Source organism: Patagioenas fasciata, chromosome 4, assembly GCF_037038585.1.
Source record: "Patagioenas fasciata isolate bPatFas1 chromosome 4, bPatFas1.hap1, whole genome shotgun sequence".
In the NCBI taxonomy this organism is placed as follows: Eukaryota; Metazoa; Chordata; class Aves; order Columbiformes; family Columbidae; genus Patagioenas; species Patagioenas fasciata.
In genome coordinates, this window is record NC_092523.1 from 26107501 (window position 1) to 26133573 (window position 26073).

General features: G+C 38.3%; 1 protein-coding gene across 1 annotated transcript; it reads left to right on the top strand.

Annotated features, from left to right (window-relative positions):
* The first annotated feature begins 16542 nt into the window (after positions 1-16542).
* On the top strand, positions 16543-25491 carry TMEM33 (transmembrane protein 33). The gene is made up of 8 exons (XM_065836611.2): positions 16543-16622; positions 16706-16770; positions 17903-17997; positions 18436-18623; positions 19568-19635; positions 20415-20548; positions 22225-22308; positions 23682-25491. The coding sequence occupies exons 2-8, from the start codon at positions 16714-16716 to the stop codon at positions 23809-23811; spliced, it is 756 nt and encodes a 251-aa protein (XP_065692683.1). The 5' UTR covers positions 16543-16622; positions 16706-16713; the 3' UTR covers positions 23812-25491.
* Positions 25492-26073: the final 582 nt, after the last annotated feature.

Consider the following 26073-nt stretch of genomic DNA (forward strand, 5'->3'; position numbering starts at 1 on the left):
TTGCAAAGACAGGTGGTACTTAATACACTGTGTATGCCCCAGTTTGCAGACTAATATACACTTAACCATCCAGGGAAGAAACAAACCCTTCTGTATTCAATCTGTGTATCAACAATAAATGGAAAAAGCAAATCATGCATACTTTTATATTAAAATCCAGGCCTATCATACCTTTGCCACACACAGCATTTATCTCAGCCATGTTCAGTAACATGTTCAGACAGACATTTTGAATGGACGTATGCAAATATTTGGAATGTAAGACTGAAATATCCAACCTTTCTTTAAAACTTGCTGTATTGTGTTAAGTCTGCTGCTGCCAGAACAGACTATATCGAGCTTAACAACTTTCTCTAAGGATCCTAAATCTTGCTATATAATGCAGAAGGTTTTTTATTGCAAACAAACAACTGAAATGGCCCATTAGGACTGTTAGCCCAGAATTCTGCCTTGCCAGGTTCATTGCTTACAGTCAGGACCAGTAGTATAATGCAATTACGTGGCTGTGTACTGTGCTGCATCTTAGGAAAATATATCTGATCATATGTCTGTTTTCCTCTGGTAAAAAGAGCTTGTGGACAGCTTGATGGCAGGATATGGCTGGTTTTTGTGTGTGGTGATAGCCAGACTGATGGTAAGGATCGAAGACTAAACACTGTAATTGCCTGTGATTTTAGTTGTTTTTGCGTAACAGTTTGAATAATTTTTATGTCTAAGTGGCTTGTATTAGCCCATACCTATTTGATTGTTATAGTGCTCATTGGCAGGGTTTTGGCCCATTTGGGAATAATTTTTGGGGAAAATATGTAGCTGGGACTGTTCCAAATAAGTAGTTCTGGCAGACTGGCAGGGGTTGTATATTTTATCCATACACCCAGAGAACACATCCTGGCCCATTTTATTTATTTATGTTGACAGTCATTTTCTCATACAGTCTTTTATAAACACCTAAAAGAAGGAGTAAGTTCTTTTTATCCTGATTGTCTTGTATTATTAGGTAAAAAACCTTGGACAAAATAATTTCCTACCATGCAGTCAAACATCCAGGAGAATGGTTCTGATGAAATCAGAGTTTAGAATGTGAGTAAGATTTCATTTGGTTACAGTTTATGTAAGAAAAAAAAATCTTGCCACAGAAACATCTTTAATTAGTACAGCAATTATTAAGATATCAAGAGCAATTTGCATCTTAGGCAGGAAATTTCTCTTGTGCTGGGACATTTCTTCAAAAACCAACAGGAACTGAATAGAGTTGACAGAATTTATTTCCCTGGTTAAAATGTCCCATGGACAAAGCCACTCTGAGCCTAGTGCATGACATGAGCATGGAGAAAAAGGACCAGAATACAGAGTTTGCATTATCTCTACAGCTTCTTCATTTCAGTAAGGGGCAAGAATCATGTTTGTCCAGGATAAGTCAGAAGGTGTCTGTGTATCAGAATCTCAGCAATAACTCACGGGTTAGTTAGTCTATACTGCTAAATCAAAAAGGACTAAGCAGTATGACTGAGTCCAAAAGACCAAACAACTTGTGTTTAGACTGCTTTCTGGCTCCTTTACAGATTTGCTTTGGAGAAAACTAATGGAAGCAACCTAGAGCAGAAATAAGGAGCAAAGTAGGAGCTGGCAGTGTGGATGATCTACCACAATGGCTCAAATTCATTTTCTGAATCTTTTTTATTAACTAGTTTAAATGAGCCAGTGTCAATCTGACTACCCTGGATTTCCAGTGCAATGGGAAATGATGGCGTAGAATTAACACATTAATCTATATAATTCATATTTATGCTTTCTATCCTGGTTCCAAGTGAACATGATATCTTCAAAATAATGTTATCTCAGGACTACTAGATGACTATGTGGGATTGTAGAGAGTGGCCAAGAGTCCATGACTTCCCTAAACAGGCAGGAAAAGGATCTTTACAGACAGGTCTTCAAATTAAGATTGTCATTTCATTTTGTAAGGATGTGTTTCAGCAGCCTTGTTAATGATCCTAAGGCACAGGGATGCTGACATTTATGCCCATCTATTTCACGTAAGTCAGTAGCACAAAAGGAGCGAAATCAAGCCTCCTCATCCATGGGTTCTTGCTGTAGTTTAAAATGTAACTCAAACTCTATTTCATCTAGAAAAATATTTTTCTTTTCTGGTTGCTTTTACTTTTAGACTGATAAACACACTGAATTGTGTGGTGATTTTGTTACCTAGACAAATACCTACAAGGAACAAGTATGAAACCACTAAACTGTTTTTCACTTATGATTTTAAAACAAGATTTCACAGCAGGTCTCTAGAGGCGAGATCTAACCAAAGATTAATCTCAAGTCACCTAACTGTTTGATATTAGCCTTAGGAGTTTATTCTTCATAAAATAAAGCTCTATTTTGATACCAGATCTTAATGCTTTTACTCAAACTGATCTCAGCTGATAGCACTACTGAAAAAGCTTTTAGCAACTGACAGAAATTGAAGCACTATCTCTATTTGTGTATAACTAATACATATGGTAGACATCTTTTAAAGTATTTCTCAAACTAGATGGCTTGATACTCAATACTCAAATAGGGAAGAAAAACTATTCACACTGATCTCCAGAGCAGAATGAAATCAGATGACTAGTGACTGAACAAGTTAGGTTCATGAAAACAATCTTTGAATATTATGGGTTGAATATAAAGAATGCACAGAACAGATCAAATCCAAAATGCGATACTGTATTTCTATTCACTGGATATCAATGTGCCCCTTTTAACAGTCTTTCAGAATCCGAGGAAGTCGTGATTAGATGGCATGAGTGTTCCATTTCCAAAAGAATAGATAAATGGCACGAAAGTCCCCTTAAGAGCTTAAGAAGAAACCCCCCCCACACACTATTTCTGGTTCCTAGTAAACTTCGCTGTTCTTTGAGAAATACCATTCCTGCAAGATATCATGCAATTCTATATTTGCAAATGCCAGAAAGACTCAGATGCCAACACCACTGAAAAAGTCCTTCAATATGTTAAATACTTCTCCTAACTACCCTTCTTGTCACAAATATTATTCACTATTCATTTCTAATGACCTTTTTTGCACTCTTAGATTGGCTTATACTTTAAACATGAAGAATCTTAGTGTGAGGGTCTCCAATGAAATTTTATGAGATAATTATGTAATAAATGATGAACAGAACTTACCACTACTGTTTTGCCATCATCATCATTCTGTGCTTTACTGCTTTTGTTATTGCCACCTCTAAAGACCTTAAACAAGGCTATTGAGGCTTTGCTGAAGCTGCACTTGCTCAGATGAAAATTTTTTTTTCTTGGTGGGCTTTTGCAGTCTGAGGCCCTGGCTGAAGTAAGTGGGGTCATTTCAACCAAGTTAAGCAGACCTGTGTGTTCAGTTTTCAAGAACAAGTAGACAACAATCCAGTTTCTGGATAATTAGATATCTGGATTGTCACGAACAAACTTACTTGAAAGGTGTGGTAGGAAGTTAATGTTCCACTACACATGGAATACAAATTATCAGATCATAATGCTCTAAATCTCCATTAAATTGAATCCCAAGAAAATTGAAGAAACCGGAAATTTAGCCAAGTTTCTTCACCCATTTACTATGTAAGAAGTCTTAATAACTGCAGAATTCCAAAATATGTTTCAGAAATAAGTTTACTGATGATCATCTATGTTATTGATGTTGGGCTTCCCAGCTTGTTCATTCACTGGGGTTTAGTGAGAGGAAGGCTTGAACTGTACCTGGTGAGATGTCCTTATCACAACAGAATCAATGGTGAGGTTTTCCAGCACTGACAGGGACATAATGAAACCAGATCTGTCTTCTGACCTAGCTACCACTTGTAGAGCAAGAGATGGCATCTTCAGAAGACATGAGAAACCACAGCTCATTCTTTTGGCATAATGTAATATATTTTATTATTAACCCTGCCTTTCCCTTGAGCTACTATTTGGCCCTCCATTCAAATTTTTATCAGTTTTGAAGTGTTTAGTCTCATCTCTGGGTTGTCCACTGAACACGAAGTACCATCCTGGTAAGAGGATTAATATAAGAGGCATTTGTGTCCTTATGGCATGTATTTGATCAAGTAAAGAGGACAAAAAGATGTTTATTGTCCTACACTAAATATTTTTTTTTCATGTATCAAATGCCTATTTTAGATTATATTCTAATTAGAAGTAAAAATACTTTAGGAACAGAAATGCATTAATTTAATGGTTCACTTGGAAATGTATCATCAGTCAGAAGTTACAGTTAGAAGATAGGTCTACATGTTCTTATTTATATGCTTTTTTAAGTCATGCATGTTTGAATTTTGAATGATTATTTTCCAGTTTTATTGCTAAGTGATAAATCCCCCGATAAGCACTATGCAAAGCCAAGACAAAGAAATATTTGATTGACACGAGTTTTATTCAATTGCACAAGCTGATGCACACAGGCGAAGATAATTAAATTTTACAGTTTACGCCTGAGGCATCTCTGATTTAAAACTGTTGTAAAATAGCCTGGTCATATGTAACAGTTAGAAGTGTATACTGCCACTATAGGATAGTAAGGTCGTTAGACTATCAAATGTTATCAATATTAGTATTTGTTCTGGGAAAAAAAAAGCTTCTTTTAAATAGAGGTCTTCATAAAAGCAAAGACAGTAGAAAATATTCTTGTGGAAGTGGGTTTTATGTAGGACTGTAGTTAATTTGGGCAGTCAGACTTACCAAGGTTACCGTACTTTGAACTATACAATTCTGACAGCAACTTTACATTGGCCATGGACAACTACTGAAAGTTGTTACCATCTTAACTGGGTGAATAATTGGTGTCCTGACCAAAAACAGAACCTCAGAGATGTTTTTTTCCAGCCATCTTGCAAAACCGTTTCTCCTCAGAAATCGCAGAGTACTTTTTTGATTTGAGATTCGAGATTATTAAAAACAAATAAAAAATATTTTAATTTCCATACATTTGAAAAAAAACTCATGATGGAAAAAACCATTTCTGCTCTGAAAAAAAAATATTCTAAAATAATTTTAATATATCAACACTATCAGCATTTTTTTCAGGTAACAAACAAATACAGCAGCAGATCTCAGAGGATGCACTAACTTCTTTCTTAATTTTGTGGATATGCTCATAGTGTCCTCTAAACTAATACAGTAAAAACAATCATGTCTGATGCTGTTTCATGCCTCTCAATGAATGGATATAATTAACTGAAAGTCTTTAATGATGACTCACACAGAGTTTCTCCTTAACATCTCAGGAGGAAACACCTGGGTTGCCAAGGTGCATGAACTTACTAAACTCCCTTTTAGGAGTATTTAGATGTTTCAATTTCACTGTTCTCACTGGAAGGCTGGTACATATTCTGCTTGTTTGGTTAGGAGGCTGCTTCTTGTTTCTACTCTAAATACATTAATAACAATTACTACCCATTAATTTTTGTATCAACTTGAACTTAACTAATTGCATGCCTGTCCTGTTGTTACCTAACTAACACAGAGCAATGATCTTCTACTGTCCTCTCATAAAGCCAGCTCTTCCCCTGAAGAATACAACTCTCTGTACTTCTGTGTCAGTCCCTTATTCTTGAACTTATGTCACCATAACTGTGCAGTGTGTTCTGGATGAGGTTTCATCTGTGCCACATACAATGACAATAATATTTCCCCATTTCTTCTTATTGCCTAGAGGATCACGTTTATCCCTCACTTTGCCTATCATTTTGGCAGCTCATGTTTGTGCTGTGGTAGCCTGCTACTTTCAGCTCCACCAAGGTCACTTCCAGGTGATGCCTCTTTCCCCTAGCAGTTTTCCTGAGACCATGTGGTTATGATTTTGCATTTAATCCTACTGAATTTGATCTTGTTTCTATTATTCAGGCTCTTGAAGCCACTCAGATTTTTTTTTTTTTTGCATTCTTTTTGTCTTGAGATACCGCCTGTCTTTGCAACACTGCAGATAATGTTATCTCCATACTAATAGCTATGCCATTATGCAATTATGAGCGTAACGAACAAGAACAGTCTTGCAATTTATCTTTAAGGAACTACATTAGTAAGTACCCATCAGTCTTCCACTTCTAATCTTTGCCAGAGCCAGTTCCTTACTTACCTGTAGTTCCTCTAATACCCTTCTCATTATCCCCCAGCGGTGCCATGCAGCATCACAGCATTTTTTTTTAATTGATGAGACAGCAGAAATCTACTACATTTCATTTTTATAGAGAAACAAGTCTATTTGACACCTGTCATAAACTTATATTGACTTCTAGCTGAACTACAATGTACTAATTTTTTAATTGTTTGTTACATTGAGGAATCTCATCCATTGTGTTTATTTCCAATATATTTTCTCAAGTACACTTCATTCAGATCATGTGAGGGTGGTGGCATCAGTAGCAACCTCCCTTTCTTTTCCTCCAGCAGCCTATAATACCTCAAATTGAGGGGTTTGCCTCCTTGCTATTTCCAGACACTGGGGAAGAAACTACAGACATCCTGCTATAGCGTATATATAATTTTTATTTTCTTATTTCACCTTTACTTGAATTCCTCTGTATAGATGACCCCACTAACCATTTAATTAATTTATTGATTAATATTCTTGCAAAATATAAAATGTTTAGAGAAATATATTTTGTTTATTCTTCAGTTTATTTAAAACCATATCCTCAGGGTTATTTTCAACAGATGGTTATCTTACAATATTTGTATTATTTCCAAAACCAAGATCGATGTAGCAGCTCAGCTTGTTGATGCAGTACTGATAAGGAAGTTTGTGATCTGTAGCATTTCAGAATAGCTGCACTGTATGGTTACAAATAATCTGTATTCTTTCATCTGTATCTTAGAAATCAACATTTTTCATAATAATGGAATTCCTGAGAACATTTATTCTGTTATTAACCTTCCCTGTTATTTATCACTTTAATTTCTATGAATCCTTAAGAGTCATTAGCCTTCAGTACTCCTTAACAACCATGCCTGCTATTCCATCATGTATTTGTTATCCTGACAATGGTGGATGTCACACCCATCACTAGTTATTCCGATTCCTTCATTTTTGCTGCTTAAGACCCTCACTTTTCACAGAATCATATAAATGTTGACTGGAAGGGATCCCAGGGGCCAGGTGGTCCAACCTCCCCCTTGAAGAAGAAGCATTACCAACATGACATTGTCACCTGTGGCTTTTTCTAGACAAGTCTTGAAAATCTCCAAGGATACAGATTCCAGTACCTCTGGGAAATATACCACTGTATGGAAATTATTCTCTCATTTTGTATTATTCATCTCTCATTTCTCAAGCACATTCCTGTCACTAAGCACACTACCTGCTACAACTTCTTGCGCTTCAACCTTCTCCGCATTGAAGTTTCTTTATCTATGTTAATAACTCTATTTCTCTGGTTTTTTTTCTACTTGTGCTAAAATTAGTATGTGAATTACACCTTTCCCTTTTCGTCTTTTTTTTTTTTTTCATTTTTTTTTTTCCCATTTTCCTTTTTATCCATTGTGCCAGTCTGAATCCTAGAATTCCCTTGGCGTGAATGACTCTTCATGGTCCAACATCTTCATGTCTTTCCTATATCACCCATCATGAATTTACCTGTTGAGGACATCTTCTCATAGCTTCTGCCTCCCCAGTGGGATATCAAGGGAACTATATTGAGCACTGGCTGTGTTCCTTTTCCTTTAAGCATCTTTCCCAGGATATTAATCACTCACGCAGTCATCGCAATGTGAATTTTGTCATGTCAGGTGATCTTCCAGAACTATTTCCTCCTCCTGTCAGAATTATTTTAAACTTTATGTCTCCACATTGTTTTTTGCTGCAGACAAATGACTCTGAAGGAATCACATGACAAGCTAGCCAGACTTTGTAATATGTCAGGGCTTTTAATAAAGGCCCTCTACCTAATGTCATCCATGAAGATTAAAACAAAGGTGCCAGACATCTTCTCTTACCAAAGAACTATTGTAGTGGTCTTGGACAAACAGTAATGTAAGACAATCATATCTATGACAAAGAATTTTTTTAAATCTCTGTTTTATCTTTTGATTAGGAAAATGAGATCAAGGACATTTGCACACTTTTTGGAAGTGTGCATCTCATCAAAATTCATACCAAAAAGAACAATCATATCACCCAAATCATATCCCCAAATGCCTTCCTAAACTGCAGTGAAACTAACAGTGAGTATAGACAGTTTTCTACAGACATTCCCTGAATTCCCTATGCATCTCTTCCTGTGCCACTGACTGATACATCATTGACCAATATATTTCAGAAGCTGTCATCCATGTCAATAATCATGCTCTGTGTTTAACTCTCCATTTTACTTGTGACCTTCTCTAGATTGCCTACAATTTCCTCTTCCTAATGCCAGATACCTCTCTTGAATCTTAACCTCCCTGTATTTTAATTTTCTAATAAAGTGGCTCTGTACAAGCAACCAAAATTGCCAAAGAAGAAATGTAAGACAGTTCTTTTCTGCAAAAGTCAGAACATGGAAGAACAAGCGTCCATTACCAGCCACCACGGTCAGTATATAAATCAGAAACATTATGACTGAGTGAGAAACTTACCCTTGACTTATCAGTAGCATATCTGACTACCTGGTATCCTTGAAGATTTTTACATCTCACTAAGAATGTTTTCTGGAATACGGACAGCTTGATTTCATTCAATTTCACGCCACTTCAGCACACAATTAGATCAGATTTAGATGGATGGATTTTACCTATGACTGTCTGGAAGGACAAATTTAATTAACCTGATTGTCTTTCTATGGATTCTTTATCTTTTCTAAGTTTGAAACTCTTATTGATTATGACTAGCCACAAGAAAGAGTTGGATAAAACATGCATTTACTTCCTTTTTTGGCAATGATTATAAACCTAGATTAATCAAATTATATAGAATAAAATTTTAAAAATTGAGGTATTAACTATATAAACTGGAACTCTTGGATCATTTGCCTCCTAGGTTCGGATTGGTATGCTATGAATGAATAAACACCATTTAATAAAAATACCCACCCCCCAAAAAAAACCCAATAAAATGTCTGCAGAACATGTCAGTCCACTGTTTTTAAACAATTTAATATCAAATATAGAACATTAAAAATATTTCCACATATCCCTATCATGTAATTATCCAAGCAGTATTCTGTAACTGAATTTCTGAATGGGATTTCATGAAGAATGAAGAAAGTTTTCAGAGTTGATGTACTGCAAAGTGCTTTTGAAAACTCAGCACCTGCAGTATGTGGTAAAAGATCCAAGAAGAATTTATGCAATAAATAAGACCACTGGAACATACCCTGTTCAGGAAGACATGATGGATTGTGTAAAAACTGTCCAAAATCAAAAGCTTCTCTTTGAAGCTTCCTCTAATTTTAATAAGGATTTACATATATACCTGTAAAACATTTACTGCCTAGGTACACTTGTAATTATCTTGAGAGTGCAGATGATACTGACAGACACAAACAAACATCTAAAGATGCTTGTGGATGAAACTGGAGGCAGCTTTGTGGGTGCAGAGAACAAAAAATGCAGCCATCATGTTTGCTGTAGTTGTGAGAGAAGTTTTGTGTGTGAATGGGGTGGGATTCCCCATACTCTGACTGGCGCACTTATGTCAAGGGAAGTCTTTGGCTTGTGTCACCTTCAGAGAAAAGCAAAAAATTTCTTGGTGATTCATTTTCATTCAGTTTACACAGCTTGCAACCCTAATTATTTCTCTGCAAACATCTGCTTATACTGGATGACTGGCAGAAGTGTAACCGCTCTCATTAATATCTCTGCTGAAAAAGACTGGACCACAGATATAGTGTCATTAGTCTTCAGTTATTAGTGCAGTGCTGTGTCAGGTGTTACTGACACCAAAATTTGTGGAGTTTTTGCTCAGTTCATAGGACAGTATTACAGAAAGGGAATATTTCTTTGCACATTTCTATGCACACGTACAGGTAACATTCCTTGCATCATGAACTGAGCTCGTCCTTGGGAAATCTCACAGCTTTGCGGTTTTTTCCCTTGTCCTCTTTTTATTCCCTCATTGTAGCCTGTGATTAGCAGGAGAAAAGGAGCCTTTTACTAACAACTCAGAACTGAGTTCAGCATTGATCAATACACCTCCAGATACTTCTTTGAGATTGCAAGAAAATGCTTATCGATCTTTCCTGATGTGGTATTTCTAATCAGGCAGTACAGGTAGTCAAAAGTTCACATCTATAATTCACTCTGGCCCTCCATTTGTTGATACGGTCTCTTGCTGCAGAATTCTAAAATCTTCTGAACCTTCCTTGCATTTATTAAAAGGACACTTGCCCATCTTTCTCTCCATTCTTCAGTTTCCAATATTTTTAATGTCCTTACTGGGCTGAACATTACAAATAAAATACACTGGTAAGGCTGCTCACTGGTTCAATCACATGCTAAGCCTCCGATCTTTAAAAATATATATATAGATTAATTATAGTTCTTTGTATCATCTTAAGCTTACACTTACAGCTTCTGTGTCACTCCTCTTGATAACACATGGATATATTGAAATGTTGAAAATTACAAAACTACTGACACAGAAAGCAACTGGAAGAAATATCCTCCTATTTTGCACATCTTCAAAAAGGTTGTGGTTTCTCTTTTTCACTGCTTTCGCAGGCACTTAGTGATTAAAAGGGTCATCCTTCCAGGAAGGGTGAGTAAATGGAAACTTCAGCTACGAGGGAAAAGAAAGAAGAGCATGTTTGATATTGCTACAGACCATCGAGCAAAAATCACAAAGCAATCTGGTAGAGAGAGACAGAAGACTTCTGTATCTTTTTCTGAAAAATGTAACAGGCGTTGACCCGATGTCCTTCATTGTTTCTTGAGATTTGGACAGGCAGCTTGAGATAACCACAAACAAAAACCAAATTGTTCATTACAACTTTGCATAAAAACTTGTTTTAGCTTTGCGTTATCCACTACTGATACAAATAATGGAGCTAGTTTGGCTATGAGAAACTGCAATCCTATTGGCCTTGGAAGAATGTTCTTTTATTTGAAATAAATGAAAACTGTATGCAGATGTCAGCAACAGTATCTTCTTTCAAATCGAGAAGGACAAAATAGATAAATCATTATGTGAACCTCAAGTGCCCCATGTTGCAAGGTGGTGAACACCACATAAAAAACGCTATATCAGCTTCTGTTAAAACAATTGAGAATTGAGGCCATTGGAGACCATAAAAGATTGCATGCGTCTGATGGTGATGCTTTTAAAAAGGCAATTAAAAGATCAAATTTAAAACAATCTGTAATGCAAAATACTGGTTCTATAAAATATTTAATGTGGCTGACAACATTTATTTAATAATAACTGTTGTTTATAAAATATTTCCATGGTGTCTGTAATGAGGTTCTCAGTAGTTAATCTGAAACACCCTAAAAGCCTACTTCTTTGGATATTCAAAATGGGTTCAAATTATATATGGAGCTTCGCATATGATTTAATCTGAAAACACACAGTGACTAAGAAAGAATGATAATGGGGGCTCATGAGTTGTGGATTCCATTGGGTTGGACTAGATGATCTACATGGGTCCCTTCCAACCCTAACCATTCTGTGATTCTGTGATTTCCAGCCCACCTATGCTACTGCTTGTGTGCCTACAAGAAAATTACTAACCCTTTTGACCCAAAGTCCTCACCGAACATCTAATAGTGATGTTGTGAGCATTAGTAAACTTGCAGTGTCTGGAGAGTCTCATCCAGAGCTAAGCAAACACAAAGCATTGCTTATTTTCTTTCATATATTTCTAAATTATGTGTATTATTTTACAGACATACTAAGGTGTTTTATTTTTTTTTAATCTGAGACTTCAAAGTGTGTTAGTGGAAGTAGGTGTGTACATTTGTGCCCAAAAGGTCAAAATATATCTCTTTGCAACCATAATTTTTTAAATTGAGAGCTGATCCCAAGTATCGTTACTGCCAATAATTCTCTGATAGGCTTTTCAGTTTACCGGGGGGAAGTAGAGAGCTGTGTTAGTTACAATTGCATATATGTCTGTGCTGGTCGTGATGGGCTGCCACAGAGGAGAAATAGGACTGTATTGCTAATGAGGTAGATAAGTTCTTGGCAATTACAATTACTCTTCTAAATATCTGAACTATTCATCACCAATGAAAGCAAACTGGTGCCAGAAGAATCCCCTTACAGCTGTCGGAAACTAGATCATTAATAAAACAAGAATAAATTCCTGCTCCTCTCTGCTCAATCTGCTATATTATAGCAGAGAAGAATCGAGCAAGGGATAAGCCAATAGCTGCCACTAGATTTCTTAAGATATAATTTAATGTCTTCTCTCAAGTTAAAGTAAACAGTAGCATGGTCCAAATTGCTCAACAGGAGAAACCATATCAAACAAGATGCAACAATAAATGCAGAAAAAAAGTGAAGGGGAAAGCTTGGAAAAGAAAAACATATAAACCAAAGGAGATTTCTTGGCTGCAAAGGAACAAGTGTAATACTCCTTATTAAGTTTGCCAAAGCATGGTACCTCTTAAGCCATTAGCTTTTGGGAATAAATAGTGGTTTAACATTCTATTTACTGTGAAAGATAACTTTTTCTAAAAGAAAACATAAAATTTAATGTTATGACTGACAGACAGCAAACCAGACCTTAGAAATCAATGATTTGCTTGTGTGTGTATTCAGTCCTTCCTAAACTACAAATGCTAAGAATCACAGAATGTTAGGGATTGGAAGGGACCCCAAAAGATCATCTAGTCCAATCTCCCTGCTGGAGCAGGAACACCTAGATGAGGTTACACAGGAATGTGTCCAGGTGGGTTTTGAATGTCTCCAGAGAAGGAGACTCCACAACCTCCCTGGGCAGCCTGTTCCAGTGCTCTGTTACCCTACCTGAGAAGAAGTTTCTTCTCAAATTTAAGGGGAACCTCTTGTGTTCCTGTTTGAACCCATTACGGCTTGTCTTACCATTGGTTGTCACCGAGAAGAGCCTGGCTCCATCCTTGTGACACTTACACTTTATATATTTTTAAACATTAATAAGGTCATCCCTCAGTCTCCTCTTCTCCAAGCTAAAGAGACCCCGCTCCCTCAGTCCTTCCTCATAAGGGAGATGCTCCACTCCCTTCATCATCTTCTTTGCCCTGTGCTGAACTCTCTCCAGCAGTTCCCTGTCCTTCTGGAACTGAGAGGCCCAGAACTGGACACAATATTCCAGATGTGGTCACACCAGGGCAGAGTACAGGGGAAGGAGAACCTCTCTTGACCTACTCACCACCCTGCTCCTAATACACCCCAGGATGTCATTTGCCTTCCTGGTCACAAGGGCACAGTGCTGGCTCATGGTCATCCTGCTGTCCACCAGGACCCCCAGGTCCCTTTCCCCTACACTGCTCTCTAACAGGTCGTTCCCCAACTTATACTGGAACCTGGGGTTGTTCCTGCCCAGATGCAAGACTCTACACTTGCCCTTATTATATTTCATTGAATTTTTCCCTGCCCAACTCTCCAGCTTGTCCAGGTCTCACTGGATGGCAGCACAGCCTTCTGGAGTGTCAGCTACTCCTCCCAGCTTGGTGTCATCAGCAAACTTGCTGATAGTACACTCTATTCCCTTATCCAAGTCATTGATGAATATATTGAACAATACTGGCCCCAGTACTGACCCTTGAGGCACTCCACTAGATGCAGGCCTCCAACGAGACTCCGCACCATTGGTCACGACTCTCTGGCTTCTTTCCTTCAGCCAGTTCCCAGTCCACCTCACTACCTGATTGTCCAGACTGCACTTCCTCAGTTTAGCCGTAAGGATGTTGTCAGAGACTGTGTCAAATGCTTTAGTGAAGTTAAGGTAGAACACATTCACCGCTCTGCCATCATCTATCCACCTCGTTATGTCTTCATAAAAGGCTATGAGGTTGGTTAAGCATGACTTCCCCTTGGTGAAGCCATGTTGACTGCCCCTAATGACCCTCTTATCCTTGATATGCCTTGAGATGGCACCACGGATAAGTTGTTCCATCACTTTCCCAGGGATGGAGGTGAGGCCAACCAGTCTATAGTTACCCAGGTTCTCCTTCTTGCCCTTTTTGAAGACTGGAGTAACATTTGCTTTTCTCCAGTCCTCAGGCATCTCTCCTGTATCCCAAGACTTGGCAAAGATGATGGAGAGTGGTCCAGCAATGACCTCAGACAGTCCCCTCAGCACCTGCGGGTGCATCCCATCCAGACTCATGGATTTATGGATGTCCAGATTACTTAATTGCTCCCTAACCCAGTCCTCATCAACTAAGGCAAACTCCTCCATTGTCCTGACTGCCTCTGGGGCCTTGGGGGTATGGGGCTACTCAGGACAGCCTCCAGCAGAGCAGACAGAAACAAAGAAGGCATTCAGTAACTCTGCCTTCTCCATATCTTCTGTCACCAGGGCACCCACCCCATTCATCAGTGGGCCTACATTGCCTCTGGTGTTAGTTTTATCTGCCATGTATTTGAAAAAGCTCTTTCTGTTGTCCTCAACCCCTCTGGCCAGGTTTAATTTTAAGGAGGCCTTAGCTTTCCTAGTTGCCTCCCTACACCCTCTGACAACAGCCTTATATTCTTCCCAAGTGGCCAGCCCCTCCTTCCATGATCTGTAAATTCTCCTCTTCCACTTGAGCTTACGCAGCAGTTCCCTGCTTAACTACGTAGGTCTCCTCTGGCTAAGAAATAAATAAGCACTTCTGATATAGATATGGATTTGTCATCCTAGGTCTGTTTAAGAAATACCTAATCTTGTAGACTGGTCAAAAGGTTTTTTCACTTGTGACATTTCAGTTTGGCAACATTAAACATCTGGTTGTCTTCAATGTGTATTTCAGTTGCATCTAAAGAAATCTAGATATACCAATATTTTATTTTGTAATAAAGAAAATAATCTGGTAATAGTTAAACTAAATTTACTGGGGCAATATTCAAAGCCTTAATTTTGGTTTAGCATAAGTGTCAGTCTTTTTATTATGCATTTGAGAACATCCAGCAGACACACTGAGAGCCCTAATTCTCCAGTGCTCTTTACACACAGTATTCTCCACCTACAGAAAAATGGTCCCAAAACAGCAGGTAAGTCTTGTGCCTACTTTGTAGCCACTTTAGTACGAGATGAGTGGCTAGGAAAAGAAGTGGAAAATCAGGTTCTGCATCTTCAATTTAAAAAAGTGTTAATTAGCCTCAAGCCTTAGTTTACTTATAATTGTTATGTTATTAGAATCCCTATCAGCTGACTCTCATTTTGCTCCTTCCCCATCAACATACTTCATTGCACATTGTCCTGATGCCTTCCCAAGTCTCTTCCCATCAATCTTCAAGTTTAATCATCATAAACCACAGATGAGGCTTATTGCGGATGTTGATTCCAACATTCGTGGTCACAAAAATATGTCTTCTTTGCTGCTAAAGAGTAACTGAAAGCACCTGAGAATGATTAGAAACTGGTTTGCCGTCCTGGAACCCATGCTGCCAGAAGGGGGAACCTGCTGCACATCCTTGAGAGAAACTTGGGAGTACAAACCACACGAGGCTACAGGAGCTAAAAGGCAAAGGTATCTATCTTGAGGCCCTCAGTTTATTTTATTTTACTTTGATATCACTTCAGCCAAGTTATACTAGATTTACAGATGTCCAGCTGAGAACAGAAACATGTTCACATAGCTATCCAGCACTGATCATTTAAAAAAAAAAAAATCAAAAAAGCCCCCACAAAAACAAACCAAAAGACCAATATTAAGACAAGAGTCAGATTAACGGAGGATTAACCTTTCCCAAAACCTTGCACATCTCATATGTGACATGTTGCACAGTGAGCAGAAGGCTTCTGCTTTGTGCTATCCGGCTTGGTCCTCCTGTCAACATTGCTGGTATACCTGTACTTGATTAAAGCTCCTTTGCTTTAACGTTAAATGGTTACAGACCAAAGACTCCAGAAATGTGCTTCAAAGATTCTGCATTTTAATTTAATACTGCTTGCAGAATGTTGGGGCACATGGAGCTTCGAAAAAGCTTGTTTGTTTTTTCCCTTTTACATTATAGGGAACCAAGTAACACCCCAAACACCACCTGAGGCAGGATGATATTTTTATTTGGATCATTTTTGTGTGACACCACCATGACACTACAGCACTGGGGAACTGGAGAGCATTGTCTGAGACCTGGGACCTTACGATTCCTACGTCTGTGTCTCGGTAAATGGCTCTGCAAAGCCTGCCTGGCCCTCGGTGAGCAAACGCTCCGCCGACAGGTGCCCAAGTGAGCACTGGTAACACCGCTGTCAGAACACAGAAAAACCCCTATGTAGACCCCACAGAGCCAGCTGAGGAGCAGTGGCCGGGCCCGCTGTAGACAGCAGAGCCCCGGGGGCCGGAGCGAACCTCCGCCCCACCCGTGTTCTCTGGCAGCGGCAGCTCCACGCCACCCCCAACAAGGCCTTGTGACGCCGCCTAGGGCGGTCACAGGCGTCACGTCGCCTACATTGCCCGGCAGGCTCCGCGGCTGCTGGAAGTGACGCCTGGCCGGATCCGGGGAGTACGGCCGTGCTTGGCCGTTTGTGGCGCTTGCGGTGGGTCGTGGGCGGCCCGGCTGGGAGTTTGGGCTCGGGAGGCGGTTGCCCCTGTCCCTGCTGAGGCCCTTCTCTCCCCGTAGGTGCAGCCATGGCAGACTCCACGCAGAACGGGCCCATGCAAGGCGGGGCTGGCGGCGGAGCGGTGGTAAGTAGCGGCCGTGCTCGGCTGTGCGGGGGGCAGCAGGCCGCGGTGCCGGCCTGGCTCTTGCGGGGGGAGCGGGAGCGTCCTGTGCTGGCCACGATGCTTCTCCGGCAGCGTGGGCGCCCCCCGTGTGCTGCTCGCCCGGGCAGGGGGAAGCGGACCTTTCACTTGCTGGTTGAAAACGTGTTGCTGCTGCGCCGCCGTTCTGGGAAGTGCCTCAATCAGAACTAATTCTGTGCGGCAGCAACCATGTGTCTGTGGTTTTATTACATAAGTTAGGAGATGACGATATGAAAGCGCTTTTAGGTTAGGTTGATTTCTGGTCACTTTTATAAAAAGGGTCTAGGAACGTGGAGGAATACTTCAAAAGCTGGTTTAAATTCGGTAAAATATCTTGAGCTCTTTCAGGTGAAAGGGAGCCGATGTTTTGACTCTTAGGCATCTAATGGCTCAAAGCATGCTATATTAGAGCCATTCTGGTACCGAGACTGCATCAGGTGTGAAGAGGACTGTGATTAAGGAGAGCTGCTAGATTACCGTTAAAAGTTTGGTTGTGTTGGGTCTTTTGTGTGTTTTTTTTGTTTGTTTTGTTTGTTTGTGTGTGTGCGTTTTTGTTTGTTTGTTGTTTTTTTTTCAGCCAAGAATATGTAAGCCAAAATGATGCTACTCTCCTTATGATGTAGCTATGCTAATCTCCCAGACCCCTTCTGTTTTCCCGCTTCATAAGAAATGTGATTTAGCCCTAGGTGTGTGAAGTGTATTTTAAAAGGAACCTTGAAGGAATAGATAGGAAAGTCAGACCTTGCATGATGCATTTTGGAAGCTGGCTGTCTTGTGAGGTTGGTTTGTTCCAAAAAGCTACCTCCACACAAGAGTGTGTTTTATTGCAAGGTACAAAGGAGCCTTTTGGTTCTGAGACAGCCAAGCTGTTGTTGATATGGTTAGTAACATTGTATGAGTCAAGTTTTTTACAGATGAAAAAGATGCTCTTTGCTTCAAGCTATGATTTGATTCTGTTCAAGGTTGGAGAAAGACTTACAATTTAATATAGAACAGAAGAATGTTCATTGTATGCAGATATTAAGATACCAACTTCTGTGGGGGTTGGCTTTTTTCTTTTCTTCCTCTGATGTAGCAATTTCTGATGGCTAACAAGTTGGATACAGCAATGTGGATTTCCCGCTTGTTCACAGTTTACTGCTCAGCTTTATTTGTCCTGCCTCTTCTAGGGTATGTATTGTAATTTTGTAAAATAGCATTAAATATTTGCAAAGTAGATACACTCCCTTTTCAAAGAGTTGTTTTCCATGTTAGGGTAAATTTTTGTTATTCAGCCTACTCGGGTGATTTCTGTAAGAACAGTTTATCCATTTTTGATTGGTTTGAAACACTTGTAGACACGTTTGGAAAATGTGTTGAACAACTGTAAAGTACTGGCAAATGTGTGGTTTTATGTGTGGTTATGGAGTCATATATTGAGTTGGTTTACCTTTGGCACCTGCAGTAAGTTGGTGTTACAAGTTTTTGAGTTGTATTTTGATAATAGTGCTTGTGTATGATAATAAAAATACTTCAGGTGTTGTGCAATTGTGATGCAATTCTCAAGGGTGGAAGACTTCTGAGCAGGGGCTTGGTTCATATGGTAACGTCTCCTCTGATGATTTGCAGGTTGCATGAAGCAGCGAGCTTTTATCAGCGTGCCTTGCTGGCTAACGCTCTTACTAGTGCCCTCCGACTACACCAAAGGCTACCGCACTTCCAGCTTAGTAGGGCGTTTCTGGCCCAGGCCTTGCTGGAGGACAGCTGCCACTACCTGTTGTACTCACTTATCTTTGTGAATTCCTACCCTGTTACAAGTATCCTTTGCTTTGGTCACCCTGGTGATGTTTTTAAATATCTTAAAAACTTCTCACCACCTGTGCCGTGGGTTGAAAAACTAGTTTAAACTAGAATATGTTTGCTATTCATAGAGAGTATTCTGTGTAAAATAGGAGAGGCTTATGTTGATTGATCTATACTCAGGTTAATCACCTCTATAGTGCACTGCAGTCTTTGCATACTTAGGCTTTCTTTACCTGAGACTTCAGTGGATTTTATGAGCAGTCTCAAGTGATGCTTTGAGAAGTTGGTAACTTTCATTTATTACCAGTACTGAGTTAATATATGACTCCTCACTGTGAGTAGGACATGTATCATGTGGAGAGATAATTATACAGTAGTAGCTTTTTGAGATAAGTTATTACAGAGATGAAGTCTGCAAAAAAAGACTTAGTCCTGTGGCTTGTCAAAGGTGATGTGTAAGAACCGACTTTTCTTTTGTGCCACTTTGTGTATATGCTTAGTATCCTCCTCTTAAAATGTGTCTGACAGAGGCATGGCTATGTTCTTGCTCTCTCAAATCTGAATGGCTGGCAACTGCATGTTCTTTGGTAAAGAAATGCATTTTGTAGCATCTCTTAATTAAAAGTATTATTACTACGTGTATTTGATACATCTTAAGTAGTAACCTCACACGTGTCTTCCACGCAGAAAGAATGCACTCCAGCAGAAACGCACTAATTTGTAATGGTGTATGTTGTACTTTCGCATACCTACATACGTGCACATTTTGAAGTTAATAAAAATGTATAGTGAAGAGGTGGAAGAAGCAAAGAGCTATAAATACAGATGTTAGACATATACATGTTTTAATACAGCATAGATAATTTCAGCCAACCATCAAGGTGTTACTTGTGTGTTAACATCACAAAGAAGTTGAAGCACTTGTGCAGCCTATAATTTTCCTTATCGCTTGCTTCAGTGAGTATTTTTCCAGTTCTGCTGTTCTCTTTGCTTCATGCTGCCACGTATACGAAGAAGGTTCTTGATGTAAGTATGACATGCTTTTTGATACGATTAATACTACTGGTATTCTTGGGGTTTATAAACAGGTTTGAGTTGCAGCTATGGTTTCCTTTAGCTACGCTAGAGGAGTTAAAATGACATTGTAGTATGGAATCTCAGCACAGGGAACATGCAAAGTCTTTTTTTGGGTGGGTGGTTTGGTTTTCTTAACCCTTCTGTTATGACTTAACCATGTTGGAGTTGACACTAGTTCTTTTTCTTCAAATGTTGTTCTTTGAAGGAAACAAAAGCTGTGTAGCAGTTACGTTGAAACTTAAGACACGCTTTCAAGCTAAACCATAGTCTGTGAAATTGAATGTTCTGTTTCAGTAGTAAAATAACAAAATGCAGGGTGAGGCTAGCAAGGAAAATACTTGCCATTGGACTTGCTGCTCAGTGAACTGCCTTGTGCAGCTTCATGCAAGTCCGACCGTTGGTCTTCCTAACCGGGCTGTCTTGCTGCCGTAGGTGCTTCCTCCTAGTGGCCAGCATAAGGCTCATGGCCTTCTCTGTGCTGTTGAACCAAAAAGGGTGTGGGAGGGAACTGCAGCACCTCGTGATTTTAATTGAACTCTATGTAATTACGGAGTTCCAAGCTTCCAGTAGTTTTCCTTGAGATACTGATTTGCATACCTTTAAATGACTTAGTCTTAAAATACTTAAATGAGTTATAAATTATAATTGTTAGTATTTTGATTTCTCTGTGCTGGAGAAGGTAGGTGTAACTTGTATGTTTTCTTGCAATCTTTTTTTCTTCTTTAAAGGCACGGAGTTCAAATAGCTTGCCTTTTCTGAGAAATCTTTTAGACAAACTGAATGCTAATCAACAGAATATTCTAAAATTCATTGCTTGCAATGAAATTTTCCTGATGCCAGCTACAGTTTTTATGCTCTTCAGGTAAGAATTACCATAACTATTTTCAGAATTAGAAACTTGCTATGTGGATTACTTTCTGTAATTGAGTTCTCTGTGGGTCATAGATCTCCATTTATATGGTTCTGGCTGACCAAGGCTTGAACTTGGAGCTACATTTATTTGAATACTAGATTTCTCAAGTTGGTGCATCATTAAATCAAAAAAGCATTAATTCTGATATAACTAAGCACCAAAAACGCTTCCTTGTCATAGCATGGGTGACATTGTTGGGTCAAATAAAAGTTTTTCAGGCCTGTAACTTGTGTTCTCCTACATTGTTCGTTTAGGTTGATGTAATATAATTGAAAGTGAACTCTTATTTTTGACTATTAGATTCCATAAATTAAGGTGGCATGGTATTTCATTCTGCTAAAAGTGTGCAAGCAGGAGTAGGTTATGCCCTTTTTTCTATACAGGTTGTAGCACAGTGAGAACATCTGTCTTGAGTGGTCTCACAGGCTTTACCATCGTGGAAGTTGACAGAATACATAATTTGTCTTTAATATGTCAGCTGAATGCTTAAATGCTTCAGTCCTGAAGGATTCCATTTCATTTAAGGCCACTTACCAATTGACAGATAGATACTCTCTGTATCCAATATCTGAAACTTTGAAGTACTTAAAACTTCTCTTTAGGGTAACTTCTTTTTCTTTTTTTTTTTTCTATCTCTATGGAGACTTTAGTATGAGAAGTGTTGCTACTTTGGATACATCATGTAGTAGATAATGAAGCTTATAAAAGATCATATAACAAATTTTAAAATTGTGTAATGGTTAAATGCAGCGATTGTGAGAATTTGTTTTTCAAACTGTCCTAGCATATTAAATGCTTGTAAATACTGTACAGGTGCAAGATTTTCTCCTGTAGTTCACTTTTCTTTTCACTTTATATTTTTTATTTTGGGTAAAGATATTGCTTATACTTGAATGTGTTCTAGTTATTGGGACTGTCATGTTAAACTTCAAATAGAGCTTTTTAATATTGTGTTATATAAAGAAGCTGCAGTCATTGAAATTACTTATGGTATTTCTGTGCTTTGCTGTGTATGGTTTCTATGCTAGCCTTTCACTATTTTACAGCACTTTCATGTGAAACAGCGGTTTTCTAAAGTATCAAAACCTAATTTTGTTGTAACTGAAATAGTTGCCTTGGCATTAATTTCTCAATACATCTATAGTAGTGTCCAGCGCGTACTGGGAAGTTTTGCAAAAGATACTAGAAATGCAGCCCATATATTCAAAGCGCTATGATGAGGGCTGAAGAAGCTCGCTGTAACTGGACTATTTATGTCAGCCAATTTCTGTGCTTGGCCTGCAAGCTTTTTCTTAATACTGAACAGGCATCTACCACCACTTCTATGATTCTTTGTCTACCACCAGAAATGAGATATATAAAAAACTTGAAGTGCTGTTCTGGTATTGATTTTATATTAATTAAAAACTGCTTCATTGAACACTTCTATTCTGTAATGTAAGTTTCTGCTTTCCTAAGTGTATGTTTGTGTACTTTTCCTTGTCACGTGTAGATTATCTGAACCAATGTGACCCCGATGTAGCCTTTTTGATCCTAAGGCGTTTGATTGCTTTTATTAGGAAAAGTCCTGATTTTTTTTTTTCCTTTTTGTTAGTTTCAAGTTCTTCTTCTCTATTCTCTTTCAGTGGGCAAGGTAGTCTGCTCCAGCCATTCATTTACTATAGATTTCTCACATTACGCTACTCCTCTCGGCGAAATCCATACTGTCGGTAAGCATGAAGTTGATTTTGGAAGTTAACATTAAACTGCAGAGTCTTAGGCATTCAGAAATTTTTCATTCTAAAATGAATGCGTAACTTAATACTAAATGTGCAAATGGTAATTATAGAATGTGGAATACACCTGGATGCTAAAAAAAAACCCCAACTAGCTGGTTTAAGGTTGCATTTATTTCATGTAACTGAACTTCTCTAAAATGTACCACCTAAAATGTACATGCCTTTGTAATTAAAACTGTGCTTTGGGAGAGGAAAGTCTTTTAATTGTTCTGTGACCATTTACCAGAAAGATTCTTATTTTAGATTCCAGGCCTGTCTGAGGCTAAGTCTATACGTGAACAGGCACTTACAAACTTGTGTAATGTTGAGAGAAAAAAAATCTGTGGATGATCTTAAGCATGTTCATAACTTCCTTTAGTTAAATTCTTAGGTTAATTATAATTGAAATAGAGCTTTCTTGATTTTGTTTGAAAGTTGGTCAAGCCAATGCTATGGCTTTGAACTTTGAAACCGTAACTGTTTCTATGAGGATTTGCTCAGGTTAGTGCTTTCTCAGAACTTTTATTACAAGCATTGCATAGGGTAAGATTTTGTGAACTTTCCAGTATCATCACTACTTGATTAAAAAACATTTTGCTAAAGTACCAAGTAAGTGGCTTTGGCTGCCATTGTATGCAAAGACAGGTGTGAGAATCATAAACTTGATTGCCTCCTATTCCTTACCATTTTGTAAGAAATCAATTGCTCCATCTTAGTACATGGATTTTTTTTTTTTTTTTTTAAACAACAAATATCTACAAAGGTGCTTTACTACTTTGGTATCTAAAATAATTTAAGCTTTGCAATATTAAAACTAACTTTTGATATAACTAGTTTATCCAAGATGTTCTGGCATTTATGTGCTTTTAAGGGAAACTGGTGGTGTCAGTTTTATTTCTCATGTCTGTCTTCTAATTGTTGCCTCTAGAGTGCCGGGTTCTTGCATCCTGTCAAGAAGCAGTGCAAACACATAATTACCTCCCAACTCCTGACACTATTTCTGATGGAGCATTACTCTTTTTTTAGTGCTTGGGGTTTGCTTGTTTTTTTTTTTTCTAGAAGGTAGAACTTTTCTGCTGTTTTATATCTGTCCTTACCTTGTAAGCTGCTGAACTAAAGTTAATTAAAATGTTAATGTTTAAAGGATAAGAATTCCGAAGCTCTTGCAAGATACTGCAACACTGAGTTGATCTAAAGAACTTACTAGCTAGAGTTTGGGGGGGGGGGTGGTGGTGAGAAAAATAGTAAATGAAAAAGATAGATTTAGATTATACTTCTGCTAAATGCTGTAGGATTTTAAAACTCTCTTTAAATCTGATTTTCAGGACTCTCTTCACCGAGCTGAGGATTGTTGTTGAACACTTAATAATGAAGCCCTCATGCCCTGTTTTTGTAAGAAGACTATGCCTCAGCAGCATTTCCTTTATAAGCAGATTGGCACCAACTGTTGCATAGCCAGATTTCAGGCCCCTGTGTTTTGTGAACATTATGAGCAGCTGGTACTTCTGCTGATGGTTATAAAATCCTGGTTTTACACCAGTCTCATTGCAGTCTGTATAAAAATGTGTATATGCTTTTCTTGGAGATAATATGAAGTTTAGCATATCAAAAGCGAGTAATGGAAACTTAAAATTACTGTGCTGTATTGGTAATTGGTGAAAAAGAGTAGCTGTGTACTATCCAAAACATGCCCGGTCATACAGAATTGATTTTTAGGAATCAAGGATTGTTTGAGGTTGATTAAAACTTTTAGAAGCCTGTGCTCAGTAGGCTTCTGTTAGTTTGATCTATAGATACTGCAGGATGTCTCCAGTGGATAGCAGCTGGTATGCATACCTATGCAATATGCTTTGGACAGTGTTCTTCTGCTTATTAGATATATCTGTAGAACCATTTTTTCTAAATTACTATATTCAATGCAAAAAAATATGGCCCACTTTGAATTTCACAAAAGAGATTAAAATCTATCAAGCTGACATAGTTAACACCTTTTCTGAAGGAGACGCTATTTCTGTTTGCAGTACTTATAAAGAACTCTTCCAAGTTTCTACCTTGTGAAATAGTCTTCATGTTGTTGGAAGAAATCTCAACATTCTGATCGCAGAAAACTCTGTGCAGTTATCTTGCCATAACAAGATGTTTTACCAAGCTGAATTGCTGACCTGTGGGCTTTTCAGACAAAACTGCAATGCTTAAACTTTTAACCATCTCTTAAGTGAACTAATCAATGTAAACTAAGTAATTTTTGCAGAATCGTTGCAAATTTGTTCTTGTTTCTACGCAAATGTGAAACTGCAATAATCCAAGCATGTCAGCTTTTTAGAAAATTAATCTGTAGCTAGCTCTATATAAATTGTTCTTACAGTTGCTGAGACTCATTGTGATGGGAAATTTGCATAAGGGATTCTAACTGTTTAGGCAGCTCCTGAAACAAATGGGTGTAGGATTTTTTAGCATAAATCCATCTGATGACTGATCTGAAGCCAGTGTCATTACTACAGAAATGAATATTAAATTGAGTGCTGATTATGTATTCACCCAGCAGCTGGAAGGTAGGTCGTGGAAGAAGAATATTATCTGTCTGAACACAACGGCTTTCCGTAAATTCAAGGCAAAGTATTTGCCTAGTCTTCTGTAGTTAATGTTAGTATTCTAATTGCATAAAGTAAATGGGTTTCATTGGCCTTTTGTAAATTTCTATAGCACTGTACTTAACTATTCTTCCTTGGTCAGAGAAATCTTAATGTGAAACACTTTTGAAAACGGTCTTGAAGCAAAGTATTTTTTCCTGGAACTATTGAGTTATCTTGTTTGTGATGTGGATATCATTCATACTTCCCAGTTGTATTAGTTTGTTAGATCACAGCCTGTATTTATAACCTTATTTTTTGCTCAACCTCTTGGTACTGATGAACTAGTTGGTAATTGAATATGATATTCTTTGACTACTTGTCTTGCTCTCTGAACATGATTAGCTATTTATAGAACACTTGCACACTGCAGAAGCGACTGCATGCAGTAATGCTCTACAGCTGCTAAAGACTTGCAATGAGATTCACTATATGTATATCCTGTAATTTGAGGATTTTATAAAAACTAAAATTTCTACTGCAATAAAAGGAGTGTTAAATGTAATTTGCTAGGCTCTTCAAGCTTATTTTCTCACTAACAGAACATACTGACGCTTGCACCTGGAAGCTGAGTAGAATGCTGTCCCGTGTGTATGTGTGCATGTTCTTATGTTCCCAGTGCTGCTTCTGAATTGGGACATAAGGTTCTGTGCATTTCTCAATTATTTTATAGAGAATTTTTGCCTTCTAAAGTGCAAATATTTGACTCTTTCCTTCAAAATTTAGCCCAAGAATGAGCACTGCAACAAAGGTACCTAATCAGAGCAGAAATCTAGACCTACTTATCATCATTTCAGTTCTAGACCCTGTTTTTTGTTATGCCGTATATTTTTCTGAGTTGTGACATCAGACTCTGTTCAGCTCTTTGCACCACCGTGATTTAAAAATTCATTTCGTATTCTAAGTTTGTTCCCCATACTGAGAGTGGAAGGCAAAGAAATACTTTTGTAATTAATATAAGCAAAATAACATGTTACTTCTGAGCAAATTTTTCTGGTCTAAAACTGCTCTTATGGTGCAGTCTACTGTTCCTGTAATTGTATGCTGTTATTAAATTAGAGAGGAGTCTAAATTGGATATGATGTAT